This window comes from Nuphar pumila, chromosome 14, assembly GCF_984573655.1.
Source record: "Nuphar pumila chromosome 14, dmNupPumi1.hap1.1, whole genome shotgun sequence".
Classification (NCBI taxonomy): domain Eukaryota; kingdom Viridiplantae; phylum Streptophyta; class Magnoliopsida; order Nymphaeales; family Nymphaeaceae; genus Nuphar; species Nuphar pumila.
In genome coordinates this window covers 16406650-16430682 of record NC_143262.1, presented here as the reverse complement: position 1 = coordinate 16430682, position 24033 = coordinate 16406650, and the positions used below count along the sequence as shown (strand labels likewise).

Below are 24033 nucleotides of genomic sequence, written 5' to 3'. Positions count from 1 at the left end.
CACGTACGATGCCCATAAAAAACAAAACTTTAATATGAAGGTTGTTGTTCTATGGACAATTAGTGACTTTCCTGCATATGGTATGTTATCTGGTTTGAGTACATGGGAGGTTGGCATGTTCATACTGTATGGAGGATAAAAAATATTTTAAATTGATGCATGAAAGGATGTTGTGTTGGTTTAATTGTCACCGTCGATTTCTACCTAGCGACCATCCGTTTCGACGATAAAGGAATGTGTTTTGAGCAGGAACAACTGAAATAGAAGACCCACCTACACGGCTGTCTGACATAGAGATTTTAAGATGATTGCAATACTTTTCATATGCACTGACAGATACCCATAGTGAGACGCCCTTCCTTAGATTTGGGAATGATCACAATTGGACAAAGAAATCTATATTTTGAGAACTACCATATTGGCCAACCTTATTGATACGACATAATTTAGATGTGATTCATGCGGAGAAAAATATATTTGATAATGTGTTCAATACAGTAATGAATGTCAAAGGGAAAACAAAGGATAATCTGAAAGCCCATATAGATTTAAAAGTAATATGTAAAAGACTAGAAATGAAACTCCAAGAGTACAATGGCAAAGTACTGAAACCAAAGACAAGGTACGTGCTTGGACCAGATCAAGTAAAGCAGGTATGTTAGTGGTTGAGACAATTGAGATTTTCATATGGATATGTCATTAACATTGCTCAGGCTGTGAAGATAGATGATGGACAATTATATAGGTTGAAGAGCCATGATTGTCATGTCATCATGCAATGGTTGATTCCCCTAGCATTCCATGATATGTTAGACAAACCTATATGGGGGTATTATCCGAGTTGAATCGATTTTTTAGAACATTATGTGCATCGAAAGTTATAGTAATTGAGATAAAAAATATTGAGGATTCTGTCGTCACTATTATTTGTCAGCTAGAGAAGATATTTTCGCGAGCATTTTTCGACATTATGGAACATGTGATCATACACTTGCCATATGAACTTAGGGTTGGTGGTCCTATGTAATATCGGTGGATGTACCCATTTGAAAGGTATATTTTTATTTATATTTTTATCTCTAATGCTATTGAGAATTTATTGTATTACAAGATGTATATTGTTGACAGATGCATGTTTGACCTTAAAAAAAAGGTTCAGAATAAAGCAAGAATAGAGGGTTCAATTTGTGAGGCATTTTTGGAAAAGGACTTGGAAATAATGCAAATTGAATGAATGAATGAATTTGAAAGAGAATTTCATTGAGGAATTGGGAAAATCCTTTTAAAATTTTGAGAAATGCAGTGCATTTTTGAAGTTAGCCTAAGAGTGTAGGCTGAATATGGCTAATACGGAGATCATAAATCTTAGTTTTCTTCGTATTATGACTATGGCCATAAATACGAATCCCACCAAGTTTATAAACTCCCTAAGAGCTTGTGCACGTGCCATTTGTGTCAACCATAGTGATTTTGAAAAATGTGCATATGCATCATACATCAGATATTGCATTTTTCATAAATTAAATTATATGCAATACAGTCCTAGTCTAAGCTGAAAAGTAACTCTTATTCTAAATATTACATTGCTTTTTATATTTAATTGAATAAATAAAATAAATAAAATAACTAAATCTTCTTCTTGAATGTTCCTGCAAAACTAGAAAAGAATGTTAACACAAAATGTAGGTTTTTCTGAATTTATCCAAAAATATTAAAAATTATCGGATATTATTCAGATATAAACCCAAAATCATACCTTCTTTGATATAAACATGAGAAATAATGAATAAAATTCGAAAATGAACTTGAAAATTTAAAATTAGGGTCAAAATGATCAAAATGCCTCTAATGACCTTGAAATCAGGGTTTTCTAAAGGAATTTTTGTAAAATTTGAAAATTTGAAAATAAAATGAAATAAATCAAACACAATATGATGATATGCATTAAAATTTGGAAAATTGAAGTTTAGCATTTTGAAATTTAGGTCAAAATGACCAAAATGCCCCTCATAACAAGACTATGGCCTTTAAACCAGAGTTTTCTAAAATAAATTTTGCAAAAATAGGAAATTTAAATGCAAATGAGATTGAAATTAACTCTAATATGACATGTCATGATTATTTAGATTATAAAAACCTTAAAATAGCAAAAATATCATAAAATATCAAATTTAACTTGATTTTCGCCTGATTTTTGTCTCTGAATTTAAAAATAAACTAACATATAATCAAATGTACTTGGAATTGAGACAAATTTGGCATGGACACTTATACTAACTCCATGAACATAATAAAATCTGAAAATATATTTTTTTGGTATTTTTAAATATGTAAATTCAAATAAAAACCCTAAATTTTGTGATTTTTGCGTAAAATGCTAACTCTAAATTGGATTTTGGATACTAAACTTCCATAAAAATTTCTAAAATTTTATGGGATGATAGAGGACAGTTAGGTAAACATTTTTTTCCTTTTACAGATTCTAGTTTTTAAAATCAAGGTTTTCCTTGGGGTCTGGAAAAATCGATTTTTAACAGAGGTCAAATCTCTTTATAAAAATCCCAAAATTTTTAGACAATTAGTAGATTCCACCGTGAATCTACTGTAATTTTTAAGAGGAGATTCAAATCTTTCATCTAGGAGATCTCAGGCCGACAAGTCTGCTAAAATAGAACTTGGAGATTCCAAAGTATAGAAAACCTGATTTAGGGTTTGATTTACTTGTTGGGGTTCATGAACCCAAATGAACTCAATTTTTTTGCAGAACATCAATAGCATATAATAAAATTTAGCATGAAATTATCAGAATTTATTGAAGAATGAATTTATATAAAATAATGATTAGACTTCCTATATAAATCAAAACTTGTAGTCTTTCAAGTAAAAACTAACGAAACTAATAAATCGATCTAGAAAATGAAGAAAACTAATTAAACATTAGGCCTAAAATCTATGATTTTTTTGAAAAAGAATGTTTAAAATAAATAAATAAAAAGAAAAGGCAGGGAAGTATGAATCGTTTTTTTTATATTGGTCATTCAATCGAGTGACTTCATCCATGGAAAGGGTGAAGCACCGGATCCGATAGCACCATCGCATTATATGACATAGGTAACCATTATTATTAAAACAATAACAAAGACATGAGCAATGAAGGTATTCACCTTGGAAAATTGGAGCTTGATCGACTAAAGGGGGTGCCTTAATGGTGTTGTGTTGGTGCGACCGCTGAAGAAGATTTCGGAGAGGCGACAACAACACTTTGATGGTGCTGGAGGAGGCTTGGTGCCATGTAAGAGGCAACGGGGGCTGATACCAAAGAGATGGAAGTGTCGGCTGCTGGAATTTGCTCCTTGGTGGCTGGCGTGAAGGAGGTGGCTGGGCAACGACTGAAGGTGGTTGTAAGTTTTGTTGAAGGTGATGCTCCTTGGTGGAGCTGGAGGGGATGGACCGGCTGGAGGCTTGGTTAATGGCTGCCAAAAGCACTTCTTGTGGCTGGGTGTTAATGGCATCAAGAGAGAGAGAAAACTTTTTGGGGGCTGAGAGGAGCTCAAGAGGAGAGAGAGAGATCAAGGGGTTGGCGTGAATTGGGAGAGGAGCGTGAATGCTAGAGTTCCTTTTTTTTGGTTTTGAACTTAGGGCCAAATAATATTTCTTTCCTAAGTTTTAATGGAAATAGGTTTTAATGAGAGGGAAGAAGGGAGGATTCAAGGTATACTTACATGGGCTTGGGCTGGAGAAGGGGAAGGAAGGAAGGGAAAGAAAAAGGAAAAGAAAGGGAAGAAAAGAAAGGAAAGAAGAAAGGAAAGGAAAAAGGAAAGAAAAGAGGGAAAGGAAGAGAAGGAGGGGGCTGGAGGAAATCTACGTGAATGAGAAGAGAAGGGAAAGAAGAAGAAGAAAGAAGAAAAAGAAGAAAGGAAAGAAAGAAAGGAAGAAAGAAGGAAAAGAAGGAAGAAGAAAGGAAGAAAAATAAAGAAGAAGAAGAAATGAGAGGAAGAAAGAAAAGGAAAGAGAGGGGGCTAGGGGGGTCGACCCCCTAGTGGGTCCCACTTTAGGTTAAAAAAATAAATAAATAAAATATTTTTTCTTTTATATATATATTAAAAGGAAATTTCAAATGGATGGGCCGTCTCCGAGCGGGTCCAAATTCCAATTTTGAAATTTATTTTGATGATTAGAGGGGTAAAATACTGTTTTCGGAAATAATTTCAGACGAAACGGGCTATTTTTGGCAATTTTTGAAATGAGCTCGGAATTTGAAGTTCAATACCCCGTTGCGAAGCAAATCCAATATAAAATTTGAAAATTTGAGTTTAAAAGAAATCCAGATTGTTTTTCTCGAGAAAATATTTCCAAATTCAGAATCTTGGGGGTAAAAATATCAATTTTGGAAACCCAGGGTTTGAAATTGATTTCTGAAAACTTTTAAAACTCAATCTGGATTGAAATTTATAAAACTGGAGTTCTGGACTTCGAAAATAAAATGAAATATGATGAAATGCTATGAAATGCTATGAAATGCTGAGAAATGACATGAAATGTTATGCGAAATGCAGACCCTGAATGAAGAAATTTGGATGTTAGACCCTGATTGGCAGTTGTATCAGTTCAAAAGGTGTTAGAATTGATAAAATTTGCAAAATGATTCAAGAAATGGTTTTCGGGCTCTACTGGTGCAGAGTGACACTGAAAATTGGGGTTTGAGCTGGATTGAACTGAAATGAACTGGATTGAGCTGGATTTTAGAGTTTTAGAACTCGACTGGATTGACAAGGCACTAACTCAACTGACCTTTCCAACTAAATTTTCAAGAAAAGCTACCATTTTTAGAGAAATGGTACGGAATGGTCACTGGAGTGAAGTGAATTACGAATCTGAGCTGGGTTTGAGCTAGAATGAAGATCAGTAATACTAACATGAACTAAAATCGAAGCTCGAACACTAGGTCAATCGACTGAACTCAGTTCAATTTCAGCTGAAAGAGCTAAAACGGGCTAAAATGGGCTCCTAGACACTTGAAAATGGTTTTGAACTGAAACTAGAGCACTTGAACTTCTGGTGAGCTCAAGTTAGACTCTGGAGAATACGACTGACTGTAAATGACTGACTTAGAGGCAATTGGCTTGGATTTGAGTGAGAAAAGAGCTTGTTTCTGAAGAAATGATCCCATTTTGGCAGGAATGGTCATAAATGAAAATGGTCTGTTCATTATGAGCTTAGATGAACTTGAAATGACTGATATTCTAACTGTTCTGAACTGACCAACAAGTTTGGTTGACTCCGACTTACTGGGGTCCAGGATGACCTAGGAGTAAAATGGTAATTTTCCTAGTGAAAATGGGTAAAGTGGTGATTTTCTAAAATAGACTCGGGGTTTGACTCCTACACTGATCTAACAGGGTTAGCCTTCACACGAGGGATGTGTCTGAAATGAGTGTGAAAAATTTGGGGTGTTTACAAGTTGTCGATCAAGACTCTTGAAAAATCAAGAGCAAGACGCAACACAAATCTATATCCTTTTTAATTGCTCAGAGATCGACCCCTACATCAAGTAAGTATACATAATATGTTACACTAAGTTCTCTACGTACATGGTTCGCTAATATAATTATTTGTTAAGTGCAGACAATTTGATCTGGAGTTGCGAAGAAAACTGCCACATCTCACTAATTCAGACGTACAAAAAGAATGTGAAAATAAGTTTGAGGCATGGTTGAAAGAGTTGGTAAAGATGATGATATGCATTCTTTCTGTGTAAACAATAATATATTACTTAATTGGTCGTGTTTATGGTCATTATTTATGCTTGTAGGTCTGTCATGGTGATGACTCCACTCAGCATCCGCCTTTTGATCCTGCAGCATGGGTGACTGCAACCGATGAACCCAAAAAAGGTCGTGTGTTCGGGTTTGGGAGTAATATGAACACCACAACAGTCGTTGCTTCATGCAGCTAGGGCTCTCAGAGTTCTCCCACCACCATCAACTCCCAAGGTCTGATTGACCCAACTATTTCTTGGGATGGTGTCTGTCAGCTTCTTCAAAACACAATGCGTGACTTTTTACATGAAACCATTCTCAACCTTGTCTATAATGAATTGTGCAACTTTTTTCAGGACAGAGGAACTTCGTCTGCCCTCAACATGAGCTCTAATACCTGTCAAGTACATATAACGTTTATTTCAATACATATCTAAAGTTTCATGTCACATATATGCATGATTGAATCACTATATAATTTTTATGACAACCTTAAAATACATATAAGCATGATTTCATCACTATAAAATTTTTTTGACAACCTTAAAACATATATATGCATGATTGAATCACTATAAAAAAAATTTGACAACCTTAGACCACATATATGTATGATTAAATCAATATAAATTTTGTTTAACAACCATAGAACACATATATGCATGATTGAATCACTATAAATTTTTTTTGACACCTTTAGAACACATACATGCATGATTGAATCACTATATAATTTTTATGACAATCTTAGAAAACATATATGCATGATTGAATCACTATGAATTTTATTTGACAACCTTAGAACATATATATGCATAATTGAATCACTATGAAAATTTTTTGACAACCTTAGAACACATATATGCATGATTGAATCACTATGATTTTTTTGACACCTTTAGAACACATATATGCATGATTGAATCACTATGAATTTTATTTGACAACCTTAAAACACATATATGCATGATTGAATCACTATGAAATTGTTTGGACAACCTTAGAACACATATATGCATGATTAAATCACTATAAATTTTTTTGACACCTTTTGAATACATATATGCATGATTGAATCACTATAAAAAATTTATGACACCCTTAAAACACATATATGCATGATTGAATCACTATGATTTTTTTTGACAACTTAGAAAACATACATGCATGATTGAATCACTATAAATTTTTTTGACACCTTTAGAACACATATATGCATGATCGAATCACTATACAATTTTTATGACAGCCTTAGAACACATATATGCATGATTGAATCACTATGAAATTTATTTGACAGCCTGAAAAAAACATATATGCATGCTTGAATCACTATGACATTTTTTTGACAACCTTAGAATACATATCTGCATGATTGAATCACTATGAATTTTTTTTGTCTGCCTTAGAATAAATATATAAATGATTGAATCAATATGAAATTTTTTTGACAGCCTTCGGACATATATATGCATGATTGAATCACTATAATTTTTGTTGACAACTTAGAACACATATATGCATGATTGGATCACTATAAAAAAAAATTGACTGCCTTATAACACATATATGCATAATTGAATCACTATGAAAGTTTTTTGACAACCTTAAAACACATATAAGCATGATTTCATCACTATGAAATTTTTTTGACAACCTCTGAATTATGTTAATGTCCTTCACTTTATTGCTAGTCTATGTGTCATTCAGCCATGCTACTTTGATTGCCTTAGATTAGGTGCATTGCATATAATTTATTTTATTATATTTTGTTTATTAATACTAACATTTCGGTTCTCTTGTAGGATGCTGGAGATTATCAACGCAGAGGAGTTGATGGAGGCATGGATGGAGGGGCAGATCGAGACAATGAAGAGGATGATGCTCCAAATCTTGGCGAGGATTAGCTTTATGTGTTGAATTTGTTTCACGTACTTGTTGTTTCAAACGAAACTCTTTTGTATATATTCACTTATAACTAATTAGAAGTTGGCAAGGATTATACTGGGTTGTTAAATTTGTTTCACTTATAACTTGTGTTAAATTTGTTTCACCTACTTTGTATATGTATTTTTTATACACAGGTTATATAAATTGTATAATGAGAAATTTTTTCTCAATATTTATATTTCAAACAAAATTATTTTATTTTTTTTAAATTTTGCAATGGATATTATCCATCGCTAATATTCAGCGATGGATTTTTCGAAGAAATTCAGTCATAAAATGGCGACAGTTGTTGGCGATGAATAATATCCATTGCCAATTTAGCGACGGATTAGGGATGAATATTTATGTCTAAAAAACTGAATCAACTGATGTTTTGTGATGGAATGTAATCCATCGCTAAATTGGTGACAGATATTAGAGACGAATATATATTCATCATTAAATTTTAGCGATGGATTAGCGACAGATATGTATCTGTCGCAAAACCAAATCAGTGCTTATTTAGCGATGGATTAGCGACAGATCATGACATTCGTTAATCCATTGTGAATTAGCGACAGAAGTAGCGACATATTAGTTCTGTCGCTAATTAGAGACCAAGAAATTATGACAGACGTATCTATCGCTAAGTCATCGCCAATTCATTGCTAAACAGTTTAGTGATAGATTTGTGATGAATTAGCGTCGAATAGCGTCCATCACTAATCCGCAGAATTCTTGTAGTATTTGTATATATGAAGGCTAGATAAGACAATGATTTTTAGTTTTAATATAATTTATTCACATAACAACTTTTTATACAACGATTCAAGTATAGTGTTTGTATAACGATTTGTATATGTGAAGGCTCGATGTGAAAACAATTTTTACTTTTAATACAGTTTATTCACAGAATAACTTTTTGAGCAGCGATTTAAATACAATATATGTACAATAATTTGTATATGTGAAGGCTATATGAGACAATGATTTCTACTTTCAATACAGTACTTACATAATTATGTAGCTGAAGAATTCACACTTGATTCTTGTGTTCCATTGCTCACTTTTGAATTAAATTGAGCCTGTCATGAAACAGAACAATATAAGATACTACATTACATTTAACAAGAAATGCAAACATTCTTCCAACATTGATTACATACCAAAAGACTTGTAAAACTGATGTCATCGTTTCACTCAAACTGATCGAGAGGATTGAAGGTTCCAACATTTTAGTGTGCGTCTGTTGGGTATTGCTGCATGTTGAAAATTGCACAAGTTAGATATTGATAAGCTGCACATAATGCAATTTACGTGGGAAGTAGTATAATGTATTACATACATGTTCATGTGAAGGGCTTGGTTGCTTTTGCTTAGGGGTTGGTTGTTTCTTATACCTTTTTTTGTCAACCAATTCTAGTGCACCCTTTGTCCTCCGATGATTGCGATCAGAGGCAGGTTTCTTTTTTATACCTTTCGCTAGGTGAATTTGTCCATCATAATCTACCATGTTGACTCCTGACTTGTTGAAGATGATGTTTATGCTTCAGTGTAACTTCCCATGCGGGTCAGAGAAAGCATGATTTTCACCTTCATTGTTCGCTCTCATTTTCTTAGACTGGTCTTCATGAGTTGCAACAGATTTATGCTGAATTAATTGCATGTTTACAAGTAACTCCCTTGACACTTTTCTCATGCATACACAGGCTTCTTCACTTTTCGATGCCAAATCTACAACATGCATAAGTTACCTAAATAGTTGTTGGTAACGAGAGGTTATGTGTCACTTCCCATCAACACCAGATGCACTGACATTATCTGTATCCAGAAGTTCAATCTTTGCTTGTCTTGTTCATCTTCGCATTAAATATGACTCGAATATTTCTTTTATCTTTTCTTGATTAAGTGCCTTTAATGCATGACGACATAAAATACCTTTGAATTCATACATTTTGCACGTATATTCAACTGTTTTATTGTCAACATTATACATAACATGTGCTTCTTGCATTTTTGGATGCTCTTTGCTCACCCATACAATATGATATTTGTGCATATTCTCAGTTTGCATACGACCTTCTATGTTGCAATTCATAACCTGTATAACCTCCTTCTTAATCCATTCAAATACAGATAGTGTATACAGATCTGCAGATCACATCAATATTTTCATGCTCAACGTTACAGGGCGTGTGTTGAAGCATTTCACATTTTTTTCAAGCTTATTCTGTCTAAGACTGTCTACAAATAATTCATATTGTTCTATAAAGCAAAACATTGTTAAACGTGAATACAAGGTTTTCTTCATTATGGCATGCATAGATTCAACTCTTTATGTGCTTATCATACCTGCACAAAATTATTGTCTTTCATATGCCAATACCCACTTCTCTTTGTCTGTGTATAGATTTTATAACCACACACAGTCTTCAAGCTCGTACATCTAAATCATTTCCTCCTAATTAGACATAACGGTGACCTCGTCTACACTCTCAAGTACACACCTTGTAAACTTTTTATCAAATTATGTTTTCTGATTAAATATGTGTCATATGTTCTTTGCTGCATTTTAAAAGATATGTCACAAACATAGGTGATGATGTGCATCTGACCATACATGAGACATTGCAGCTGCAATTACGTGATCACCATCTGTAAGTACAACTTTATGTTGCTTTCCATTCATTGTCTGTGTAAATACTCTAGACAACCACTCAAAGCTTTCCTTGGTCTAGTCATACAAAAAAGCGCCTAATATACAACTATGTGAGTGATGGTTCACTCCGACAAACTGTGCAAATGGCTACTGTTCAGTATTAATCTTCACTATCATATAAAAAACAAGCACATCATTGAAGCATTTATAATCTACTTGACTTTGAATCTACTCAAAACATATTCACAACATATTCATCTTCATTCAGTTGCATTGCACTAAAGAAACCAGGGTCATTGCTTGATTTCTTCTGTATGTAATCAACCAAAGAACATATTTTTCCATTCTTTATGTTATTTGTCATCTTCTTTCTCAAGTAGTTTCTTAGATCCATAGGTGTGAATGGCACATTCTCGCGACCACCATCTATGTGTGTGTACAAATTATATATTTTCCTTAGTGCAATGCCAATGCTATCATCTATTTCAGCAATTGCAGCATACACTTTTGTTACTTTATAATGTGACTTTAACATAGGAGTCATAAATGAAGTTGTTAATTTATGGTTATGATCACTGATTAAAGTACAAACTATATATTTCTCATTCGGAAGTCTTCTTAACACCATTTTCGCTGGACAACCACATCTTGAATCTATCTTGCGCCTTGTTGGATTTTTACTTGACTTCTTTCAACCTTCCTTAGAACAAACATGTCTTTCTCACCATGACATCATGTGCATTTTTTGACCAAAAATACCTTCTAACACTGAAGCTAAGTTTGAAGGCATAATCATTATAAAATTTGTATGCAGCTTCCTCATTATTAAATTGTACTCTTTCTATAGGAACATAGTCAAGTGTACTATCATGATCGTCTACATCATTATCGAATTGCATTTCTTTTGCTGGAACATTCAAGTCAAGAGTGAATCCAATGTCTTCACCCTTTTTATCATGTGCATCATTAGTGCACATGTTTACTTCTTCAGATGCGTCATTAGTACATATGTTCACTTCTCCATAACTTTCTAATGATTGAGATACATCATCTTCACTGCAACAAGATGATAAACTCACCATTGTCATAAGCAATATATCAATTTGTGTTAGCTAACGCACACGTTTACTACGATTTATTCAAGATGCATATAACAACGGATATCGATTAGTTAAGCAAGTCAAAGAAACGATTGAATGAATCACAGTATAAAAGCAACAATGATTTGTTATTTACTTATATTATGCATCGAGTTGTTATTTACCATGCCAATAAAAGAAATGATTTATCGTATATTTGTGTTGATGATAGTGATTCACGTGATAGTGATTTAATTATATCTACGATGCTATGAAGTGATTTTAATAGAAATCGCTAAATGATTAGTGATTTAAATACGCAAATTGTCACCGCAAGCACGCAATATTATAAATTTTGTACGCACACACTTTAAAATCATACTACAAATATCTTATAAATCGCTGTAAAAAATACATACCTATTGCATAATATATTACAAATCGATACAACAATTCAGCATATTAACTTACAAATTGATATTAACAAACAAAACAATATCTTACAAATCGATAGTATGTTACTATAACCGCGATTTGCGATACATTGCATATACTGAGTGAATGGACAATACCGAATGAAGTAGAGGCCCATCCTCGCATCTGTAACCAAGCATTCTTGTCAACAAATCCCAGCGTCTTACAAATATCTTTAATTTTCCAACCGTCGAAAAACCAACATCCACCTGCAATAACAAAACAATGCCTTAATGGCACTCACGAAGACATATGTTCTTCAACAATAGCACGATGACATGAAAAGGTACTCACGACGCCTTAATGACACTTGTTGGAATGTTTGTGCATCATTGCTTTTTTTCATACTGCCTAACAAAAATGAAGAAGAAGAGAAGACTGTAAAAAGAGATGGCCGACAAATCTCCCTATGATGCCCACTAATGATCGAACTAGTCGATCGATTTATAGTTATCTCAATAATGTAGGAACGAACCTGGGAATGTTTTGTAATAAAAGGCTGGAACGAGAAGGTGACAATGTGTTGTAACACAAACTAAAAACCAAGGTGATAATCTGGACTCGCGGGAATGTGCAAAGCTATTTATGAGAGGACATTTTCATCAAACACATATCTATCTTATGTGAGGACATTTCCGTCAAACGCATATCTATCTTTTTTATATGTTATTTATCTTTTTTATATATTATTTTATTATAAAATCATCATGGGTAACATTGGCATATGAATTATCATGGGTCCCAAGATATTCCTTCGTACACCCCAGAACACATGAATCTGTCTTGGGGGAGAAAACACAACCCCCTCTCGTGTAACATGGGAATCGAGGTGGGTGAAGATGGGGATTGATTGGAGTGCTATGGATCTTGGGCACTGGTGAGAGTATTGAATTTTGGTTTGACCTTTGGGTGAGTCATTTCTCCCTCATAAGTCGCCTTGAGTGAACCTAACTAGAGAGGTCTTTCAATCCTTGAGAGGTGTCACAGTTCAAAATATTATTCCTGATAATGATTATATGATGAACTATCTGATAACTTTCCTGTGCAGATTGCCTCTTGTGTGTTGCAGGCGGTTGCTGATCAAGAGCGGGAGGGCTGAGGCATGAACAACTGCATGGTTAAAGGGCAGTGAGTTCAGCTTGAAGGATGCCTGTGAGGTGGTTCGTGATCGTGGCCAGCAGAACCCATTGTATCATTTTTTTTGGCCATCAAACCACTATCCAAGGGCAGCGTTTACCTTGAGATTGGCAAGGGAAAGAAGGCTACCTACAGTAGATCGTATGCAAAGATTGGAGTTCAGGCGGCTTATAGGTGCAGCTTGTGTCATAAATCAGAGGAGACTAATGAACACTTATTTTTAGATTGTAAGACTGCTCGCAAGGCTTGGTGTCGCTTGAGAGAGCTCTTTGGCGTTTGATGTAAAATGAAAGCAGATCTTATGCAATCGCTGAAACAATGGTCCTTGATCAGGCTTTCTCAAAAGAACATACGGCAATGCAGGATTTTGTCTTTTCAATTGGTGGTGAGGTTATGTGGGAGGAGCGCAACAGTGTCATCTTCAAGGATGAGGAAGTCTTGGAGGAGGTTCGCATAGCAAGGATTTTCTGCAGGATTCGTGAACTATTGATCCCCTTGATGAATAATTCTTCTCGCCCGATCAGCCTTCATTGGATCTATGCTAGTAGGTGGCGGCCACCACCTAGTGGATGGGTGAAGGTATCGGTTTACAGTAGATTCAAGACTGTGTGGCGTGTGGGATATACTATAAGGGATGATCAAGGAAAATTCTTGAATATGGGATGGATGGCCGCACGCCAACGAGATGTATATATTCGTGTCTTGGTGGAAAGAAAAATTAGGATTTCAGGTCCAGTGAGTTATATAGTGGAGAGAAGAGATGTGGTCCCTGAAAGAAAATCGATGATTTTGAATTTCTGATTATTATTATTCAAGTAAAGCATGTATTGATTTCATGTACTGGTAGTGATCTGCCTAACACCAGCTTGCTATATATTCATAAAAAAAAAGCCAAAGACAACTGCATGATGCCATGACTTGATTGATTAGCTTTTCCCATTGGATATATCCGATTCCGAATCCAATTAGTCAGAATCAGTTAAGAAAACTGAATCAGATTAGTAATCGGATTCAGATTTGGTTTAAGGATTTCAGTACTGATTAGTAATCGGATTCAGATTTGGTTTAGGGGTCTGCCTAACACCAGCTTGCTATTCAAAAAAATAAAAAACTAAGCCAACATATGACAACTGCATGATGCCATCACTTGATTGATCAGCCTTCCCCATTGGATATATCCGATTCCAAATCTGATTAGTCGGAATCGGTTAAGAAAGCTGAATGTGATTAGTAATCGGATTCAGATTTGGTTTAAGGATTTCATTATCAAAGCTAACGGATATCCAATTTTGACAAATATCCAAATCTGATTATCCATCTGAAACCAAATCCAAATCCAAATCCGAGTCCGATTAGTCAGATTTGGTATTGGCAATATCCAACCCGAATCCGAACGATTACATCCCTAAATGCACATATTAGAGTAATATGAGCTTGCTGGGAAAGTAGCATTTGGAAGGGTTCTCTCTCTCTCTCTCTCTCTCTCTCTCTCTCTCTCTCTCTCTCTCTCTCTCTCTCTCTCAGACTGAGATTATTACCAGCTAAGTTATATGAAAGGAAAATCACCTAGACAGAAAAGCTAGAAATTGCAAGATTTTGGCGATGACTTGCAGGATTAGTGATGCTCATGAAGCTCGGAAGTCGCTACAGAAGCATTTCATTGAAGATATGCTGCGTTCATATGATCTCTGATATGACGCAGCATTCATGATTATAGACGAGACTGAAGAACCTAATAGTTCTCCACAGCTTTGTCCTGCAACCAACCGTGCAAAACATACAGGGCGTGCCCAAGGTAATCCTGTTACCACTAATTAAGTGTGAGAACCCTAATTAAGCTACACTCTCAAACAAAAAAAGTGAGAGACCCCTAAGCTGGACAGGTCTTTATGTGCACCTGACCAACACGACCCATTTGCAACCCTACATTAAATCCACCCCTCCTGCCATTCTTACAATAAATTCTACTTTTAATACACACTACTTTCTAATTATCATGACATCATCGCACCATACCTAAATCACAAGAAAACTTAGCAGTCTTCACTTTTCAAACCAACCCTCAAGAATTAATGGCAACCTCATTTTTGGCAATCACCAACCAAGAGCACGGTATACTAACTCTATGCGAGAATTAGCCAAAACCACAGGTAACAAACGAAACCCAGAAAAGCAAAAGCTTTCATTATGTGCGCTTGTTGTGAAATCTTCATATATTAAACCATGCGTCCGTAACTAGTTTTTTTTTTCTATAACCAGAGAAAAACCACCTCGCTCACCAAGTTCATTGGCTTAAAACCCCAGATCCTCCATACCAACCAAGGAGTACACTGTACACTCAGCTTCAGCCTCGTGATAAAGTATGCACACCCGTCCTGTCAACTTGGCGACGTTTGTGAATTGCTCCTATCAGTTCAACAGAGCCCTTTAGGCCCAGACTAATGAAGTTGATTTCTTAAAAAAAAATAAAAAAATAAAATTGGCAAGCATTCTTTTTATCCTTCGGGTTTCAGCAGCGTCGCCTTATTCCTGACGTACAATGATAAAGCTAAAAAAGGTGAACACGGAACACTTTACAGGTTGCTGGGGCAGTAGGAACTAGGAAGGCTATATTTTTTGTATCATAACCAAATAGAAACAGATGTATGCCTCGAACCGCGTAATGAATAAATCCGGACAAAGACTGATATTACTAACCGAGTTCAAACGGTGAACTGGAGTTTGTGACACTACAGATCAATCAGGTGAACATGTCAAACAAACCACCTCTAATATTCAATAACACTCAGACATTACTCATTAGGATGGTTTGGTCTAATTCATCATAGATTATCTGATAGTCGATAACAACCACCATTGAAACTTCGTTTTTTCTCCGAAATGATGAAAAACCAACCAAAATGGAGCCTGTCCTGATCGGTTATATAAGTTGTAAGCCCCAAAAAGTGCGATACAGCCCTACAACGTTGTTCTGTACCTCTTGTGAGTTTGATCATGGCAAAGAGAATCGAACTATTTTTCGATAGAACAAAGAGAATCGAACTTGTGACCGAACATCCCAACACTCACCCTAACGAAATAATCAACGTACAATTGAACTTGTGACTAAGAACAGATTTGGTTCGGATAAACCCATTTACTCGGGGTTTGGTAGAAAACTTGAGAACCAATTAACAATCGGATTAAAACCTGGCCCGATTAATAATCAGGTTTTAAGCTAGTCGGTTCTATATTTGGTCTTATCTAATTCCATGAGAAACCGAACCAGATTAGGCCATACCCCATTAAGTCAGACTTGGTACATGCCTAAACCCGACCTGAGTCTAACCCGTTTACATGCGAGACGCCAATCGTTGCGATGATCACCCTAACCGACACACAGACGCAAATGAAGAAAAGGAGAATAGAAACATGGGGTGCAACCAAGCCAATACAACGTCCAAACTCAAAACCTCAACCACGCACCACAAACAGCAAAAGTACACGTAATTACAGAAATAAAGGCTTCTTCAGTGCATGCACATTGCGTTTGGTACAATATGATATACTAAACCATTACATACTGATACTAAAAAACAATCATCTAAACACCATGGTGAAACCAGTCCACATTCCTTTTCCAAACATGTAACGTTTCACTTAGATCTTCTCTAGATCTCTACCCCTTGTTTCCAATTACATAAAATACAAAGGCTGCAGTAAAAAAAAGACTGCACTGTTGGTGCTAAAGGTGTGATACTTCTTGATTTTGTTTTCTGCCTAATATTTTAAAATTACTGAAAAAACACACGAAGACAACACACACCTACACACTTTAGCATTACATGAAGCACTCTAGTACACTATTTCAAAATCGTATCCTGACATACAATGCAGAATTTTCTGGAAGAAAACAAACCCACTCCCAATGAAGAAAAGAACACAACAGCCCCTAGGAAACCTAAGTCGTCCTTCTCACCCACTGTTCAATTATTTGACAATTGCAGCAGTAGAAAGATCGGTGGAAGCCACAGGAATGTGTTTCACTTTTAAATCACCCAAACAAAAACAGCACACGCTTGCAAGGCACAAGACTCAAATCAAACAAAATGATTACAACTAAACATGAACATCTGTTTTTAACACAGAACTAAATCCATTTATCCTGTCCATCCATGCATAGAATCATAGGTTTACCTGGGGTGGTATAGATGAATTAGCAAAATAATCTGGGTTTTAACTAAAATAGTTCAATTCAAGAACAAGTCTTTCAAAAGCTTTAGCATGGTTTTAAAAAAAAATAAGATCAAGAGAAAACCACTAGATCAAGCCAACCTATTGATATATTGGACATTTCTTTCTTCTTTCTAATAACCAAGATGGTCTTGAAAGCAGAACACGACAGTCAAGACAGTGAAAACTCTACTGTTCCATCTATCCTGTTATGGAAAAATCACAGTTTTATTACCAAAACAAACAAATGAAATTAGAGACAGTAGCCATTTGATGAGACCAATAATCTGCATGAATCACTTTGTAGCTATTCCACATATTCCAGGAGATAAGTACTATAGATGCATTGAATCATAAGAAGAAAACCTACGCATTTTGTGGCATGTAATAAGTATAACAAACATAACTAACAATAATCATTGCATACTTACTGAAACACAAACAACAAAATAGTACCCTATGACATGCATGCAACACCCGCAACCGCACCCATACGCATGCACAACAACAAACACACACACTTTATCTCTCACGCTACAAGAGCAAAAGCATAAAAATATACACAGCAATCCCAATGAATAGGAAGAAGAGAGTAACAATGGTGAATTCAGATAAGCCAAACAAAGACCTGCGCGTTAAGCTAGAAAAGACACCTAAGGGATCCGCCAACACAGGAAATTTTCTCAGCTCATCCCCCCTCAAAAAGAGAATACATTTATTTATACAAAATGTGGAACCGTGACCATGACCCAATAAATACTATAAACAAAAGAGTATTTAGCAAAAGATTTAAGTATTTGAAAAAGGCTCCTTGTTATTCATTTATTTTTGGTTGAAGAAAAGAGAAGCAAAAACAAATTAATGTACATTGGAACCATTATAAATGGACATCAGACATACGCAAACTACAGGATATAGTTTAGTGAAGCACAAAAATCAATTCGTATGACCAGCAAATCCTATTCCTATAAAATGGATTTTAGACAAATGTGGAAATGAACAACACAAACAGAAGCTGCTATAACTGATACGAAATACATGGATTACAAAAATACAATATCATCGCTAGCAAAATAAACTTTGTGATGAGTGAATTTCAGAAGCATAATTATATACTAAAAATCATTATAAGCATCAATTTGCCCCAAGAGAATCACCAGTCAAACTTTGTGCCATTATACGGGGAAGAAAAACAACCTAGGCAAGGATGTTTCACAATTATGAAACAGACTTTAGGAACTTGGCTAAAATTTTGGTTGGTTAGACAGGCTGCATATGTATTTTAACCAAGACCCAGACAGAGTCCAGTTTAATAGGTCCCTTCACCCAGACAGAGTCCAGTTTAATAGATCGCTTCACCTATTTTGGGAATGTGCTTTCGTGAGAGAATTCTTCAAGTTAGTTTGGCAAGAAGCTGCACCCACCATGGAGTACACCAAACAACTTAAGGGATGTGTTAATTGCTTCGCATTTCCAGCGACGGGAAAACAAGATTATCTTTGCTTGGCGTTGGTTCGTACTCATTCTATGGTGTCTCATTTGGCTGCAGCGAAACCATAAATTGCACACAGAAGCACATCATCACCACAGCATAATCGCCAGGACAGCTCATCGCAAATTACTTACTAGATGCAAATTTAAGCAGCCAAATTTGAATGTTCAGTTTTATACATGACCCTCGTCTCTCTAATCTTTCGAGTGACACCTCATCTCTCCTTGTTGTAATTCTTTCTATCTATGAATACATGATAATAATTTTCCTTCAAAAAAAAATACGTGGAAGTTCAGTAAGGTTATTAAGCATTGGAAGTTTAGTTTATAAGCGCGAATCTGCCTCATCTAATGAAGTATAAAGGAAGCACCATAAGTTGCAAAGGACAGGATCAAAATGGCGATATTTTTCTCTTCAAGAAATTGGAGCAACTCCCACGAGCTACCTAAACTAAATTCCAGTTCTAATGAAATGACACTAGGTCCCAAGAAATTTTCAAAATAAAACTATATATCTCACCGAACAAAACCTGCATGAAGTAAAGCATCCAACATTTATAAGTATTTTATCACCAAAACCAGTAATTTGAGATTATAATTGATAGATGCTGCGGACATTTTTTTCTAGTTATAAAAATTCAACTAAGGTGCCTAACATTTGAGGGAATTAGACAATCTCAATTCCACAAAGTCACGTTCCCTTTTGCACTTACTACATACTGATTCATCGATAAAAATACACACATTATAACCTACATAATAATGAATATAATCTACATAAAAATGCATAACAATCAATTTTTACAAAAAATTTAACCCCATCGAGTCATTAATGAATAAAGTCTTATCTCTGAAATTTTGTAAGAGTTGTACGAATGAAAATAGGATGCATAACCAAGCCAATAGTGAATGTGTGTGTGTGTGTGTGTGTGTGTATATATATATATATATATATATATATATATATATATATATGTATGGATTTTGGGCCATCACACAAGAAATCAAGAAGAACCTAACTGTAAAGACATGCAGAAATAATTTGACAAAGCTAACCACTATACTGCATAGGTGAGAGCAGCAATGGAAGGCTTCAAACACATATTGAATGGAATGGATTATAGGCAGTTCAGATTATGGGCATGACCAGTTAGTTCTGCGTACAAGTTGCTCTAACACAGAATACAAAAGCTTAATTTCTGTTCATCACTGTTATTACCTGCCTCCATCAGAGAAGACTTCCAGCTTGGGCCTACCATTCTCTGAATGGCATCAAACATTGAAAAGCATGAATATCAGTGTACCAACTTTTTGTCCAATGCTAAGTTACAGACATTCAAGAAGAAGGATAAAAATCATCGAAGAAGATGGCAATCACCAAATCAATAATTTACAATTGCCAATCTCACCTATACAATAACTTCAACATCAAATTATTTATTAGTTTACCAAGTTCCCCGCAGCATAGCTCGTACCTCCGATGAAACCGCTCCCTGACACACCACCATAAACATCGACATGATCCATAATTGGGGATGTAGAATTTATGTTTAAATTCCGGCCGCTTAATTGGAGCTCAGAAAAATCCGGTAGCTCCCCAGTGTCGATCCCCTGATCATACAAGACACCCTTAAAGACATGCCCACCAATCTTCACAACAGCCTGGTATGCATACTCATCCTCCCCATCATCAATGGGACTGACCCGAACGCACTTGAACACTGCTTGAGTCCGAACTTGACCAGGCAAGCCCGACCTAAAGCTCAAATCTACAACAAAGACAGAAGAAAACAACAGTCAGAAGTAGATTCATACCAACAAAAATCAAAAGAAACCACTCGTTCTCACAAAGAGTATCGTATACAGAAACATGAAAATCTTTCAACCAAAGCAAGAAGTCAAGCATCTGTCAGATAAGCATAGAAAATCATACACATTTCAAAGGAGAAAATAATACACGCCTATTATAAAAATATATCTATTTCAAAAATTACGCAAATCAACCAACAACTAATACAAGGATGCAAAAAACCAAAAAAAAAAAAACTTTTACATGTTTTCCGCCTTAGATAATGCATGCAAGAGAATAAACCGCACGAAAATCGATGCACATAGCGCATTGTTTGGTAGAAACTCTGCAGACCATCCGTTGATGTAAATAAACGAAACACAAGATAAGTAATATAACCATCAAACTTCTTTGACTAGTAAACAAGGAGCTCCAAAAGAGACCAATAAAGGAAAACGAAGGAAGGATCAAGAGACGAAACTCACGCTGCAGAAAGAAGTATGGGAAAAGAAGCCCATGAATTCTCATAGCTCGAGACAAGGTTCACAACGAGAAACAACACAATCCCCCACGTAGAACGACGTGCCCAAAGAAACGCTAAAACACTAAAACACGACGCCCCAACAAATCGACCACTTATGCATGCACTATACGAGCTAGAGATTCCAAAAAGAACGAATCATCTAACTCGAAAATTTCATTGAGAAACGAGTCACCACGAGCTAGTAATAAGCTAACAGGTGAGGTGAGACCTCATACAAAAGATCCTAAAGAAAACCACGAAAGAGATCAACTATTGATCTACCATGCATGCAAACCATAAACAGCTATCCCCATGAAGGAAAAAAAAAAAGATTTGCAAGAAGCAAAAAACCGACGGAATATAGATAGAAAAGCAAACAAAAGAACAAAAACAACGAAAACCAGAGGAAAAAAACTCAAGCCTTGTTGAGCCGAACTGATGTCAGAGCTATTAGCGGAGGTGGAAGCGTGGGATGCGGCCAGGGCGCTCACTCGCGCCCGCTTTGAACCCTTCCCGGCCAGCTGCTGCTCCTGCTGCTCCTGCTGCGCGGCGGTTCCGGAGCCGTAAACTCCGGCGGCGGCAGCGGTGACGGCGGCGGCGAAGGCGGCCTCCGACTGCTGGCGAACCCTCCGCTTGGCCGCGGGCACCCAGGTGCTCTTGACGTGGGTGGCGCACTCAAACCCCCGGCTCTTGCAGCACGACCGGCAACGCCGGAACTCGCAGTCCTTCTTCGACTGGTTCCCGCAGTCCTGGCACGTACTGCCTCCCACTTGTCCCGCCCGGCCGAGCACCTCCTGTCTGGCCCTCGCTTCGGCCGCTGCGGCCGCGCTTGCGATCCCCTCCGCCTCTCCCCTCCTCTCCTCTCCTCCCATCCTGCGCCGCTCGTCCTCGAGTGAGCCACGGAGGGGGAACGCTGGGCCGAAGCCGTGCACGGAGATGGCCGAATCGGCGGTGGTGTGGTGGAACGTCGCCGAGCCGACGACGACGACGTCTCGGAACTGGAGAGGCTGTTGCGCCGCCACCGTCTGCTGCTCGTAAGGTGGTAGAGCTCCGCCACCTCCGGCGGCACTTACTGTGGCTCCGGCGGTTAGGGGTTGGAACCCGCGGATACCCATCTCGGGGAAGCCGTATCCCGCCGGTCTGCCGATCCATCCTCCTCCTCCGGCGCCTCCACCTCCGGCATTAAAGCCGAGGCAGAGCTCCGGAGGGATGTCCCATATCCGTCTGTCTCCGCCAGCGCCACCACCCAGCCTCGCCACCCTGATCTCAGGATCAAATTACTCCGGCAGGCGGGGGGCATCCAATTGCTGGGTGGGGCAGTGGGGGAAACCGAGACTGCCCGGCTTCAGAAAGCGGTGGCCATGAACGAGGCAATCTCATGCAGCTCGTTCTTTGTGCATTTCCCTCCTCCTCTTCCCCCCCCCCCCCCCCCCCCCACCTCGTGGCGGACCAATTCAGCCAAAGCTTCTCTCTCTCTCTCTTCTCTTCTTCTTGGGGAGTTCTCGACTGTGACCCGTCGGAATTACAAGACCGGTGGAGGTCGGCGTGGTTTAGAAAAGTTCGGAGCTTTACCTTTTCGTTCTCTGCAATGAGAGAGAGTCGGTTAACTTTTACAGGCAGCCTCCTACGCGGTTGGTGACAATCTCTCTCTCTCTCTCCTTTCTCTGCCACAACCCTAGGACCACTCTGGATTTTCCCATGCCCCACCCACTAAACGCCCTCCTAGAATCACTAAATTACAAGAATGCCAATAAGCAGTATTCACCGATTGTCCTCAGGACTCTCCCTAAAAAAAGGGACGGCCGGTCACTCTGCTAAGTGAAAAATGCCCCATACACATTATTGAAGGGCAAATTATTGCCAGCATCAGAAACTATAGGCCTTTCTGTTCTGCTGTCAGATAGTGCAGATTTGATTAATTCCTGTCAAACTTGGTTATGTTAGCTTCCCACTTTTCACATCATGGTGAGGGGAGTCCTGCTCTATAGGTCGCTTCCTTTCTCGTATATATTGCTAGAAATATCTCGTTTGTTGCATTTAATTATCAACGCATTTACCCAACGGTTAACATGACACTAGTTTTTTCTAGTGTTATGTATAAAAAGAAAGGGGACCGTTCAATCAAAGGAAGGTCTAAATTGTACTACATTTGATGATCAAATATGTTACTTATGATCGAGTTTTTCATCTATCCAACTTTACCATTGGCGTTTGATCCGGTGTCTTCGTACCAGCACGTCCCTCACAATCGCCCCTCTGGCCATGGAGGTGGCCCCACGATGGGTAAAGTATTAAATGCATTGTGAACCGTCCATCTTTTCACAGTTCGACCCCCATGGTGGTGGTATTTTAATTTTTTAACACGTTGTTTGGTACCCTAGACAATCAATAGTGATTAAGGATTCTTAAATAATGGGTTATGGAGAGCATATGTTTCCCTTTTTTGGCTTTAAATATTATTGTTGGTTTTGTTTTTCTAATGACTTGTTTTTAAGTAGATGAATTTATGCTCATCCACTGTTTAGCTTTTGAAAGAGATCTTCAGTTCAAAGGCGATCAATTCCTTTTGGTTAAGTAGCCGTTGCCCAACTGGATTGGACCACAACCATTTGATGATGCTTTTGAAACGAGGGAAAGGTCAGATTTGTCCAAATCCGCGTCAAAATGACGGGTCCTTCCTCCATTTGCATTAAGTTGGTGTGATAGGATGGATCGGGCTAATTAACAGAGCAAGTTCTTCACTGTAATGATTTGATTATGGAAATAATCTTCCTTTAATCTTGCTTCTTTTGAGAACAATTCTATGAATGCAGTCGTCTTAAGGAAAGGCATTAAAGATGTAAATGGTTCGGATTCGGGTCAGATGTGGCCAATAGCAAATCCAGCTATTGAGAATTTGGCTAAGTGGATTCAGGTTCGAAAGGTTACAAGCTCATACAAAATTCGATTCTTTGCATTTAAACGGATTCAGATATCTGTCG

At 37.2% G+C, this 24033-nt stretch overlaps 1 protein-coding gene across 5 annotated transcripts in view; it reads right to left on the bottom strand.

Annotated features, from left to right (window-relative positions):
- LOC149816505 (protein LATERAL ROOT PRIMORDIUM 1-like) overlaps positions 1 to 22443 on the bottom strand; it is a 62008-nt gene extending 39565 nt beyond the window's left edge. Inside the window, exons 1-3 of one of the 5 annotated variants that reach the window (XM_089987603.1) lie at positions 21474 to 22443; positions 20150 to 20509; positions 17203 to 17455 (exon numbers count right to left, since the gene is read on the bottom strand). In XM_089987603.1, coding sequence (XP_089843729.1) covers positions 20181 to 20509; positions 21474 to 22167 — 1023 coding nt within the window. In that variant the 5' untranslated portion in view covers positions 22168 to 22443 and the 3' untranslated portion in view covers positions 17203 to 17455; positions 20150 to 20180. Of the gene's footprint in view, positions 1 to 17202; positions 17456 to 19061; positions 19271 to 19915; positions 20510 to 21473 lie in introns of those variants that run through there. The other 4 variants (XM_089987601.1, XM_089987600.1, XM_089987602.1 and 1 more) reach the window with 4 other exon arrangements.
- Positions 22444 to 24033: the final 1590 nt, after the last annotated feature.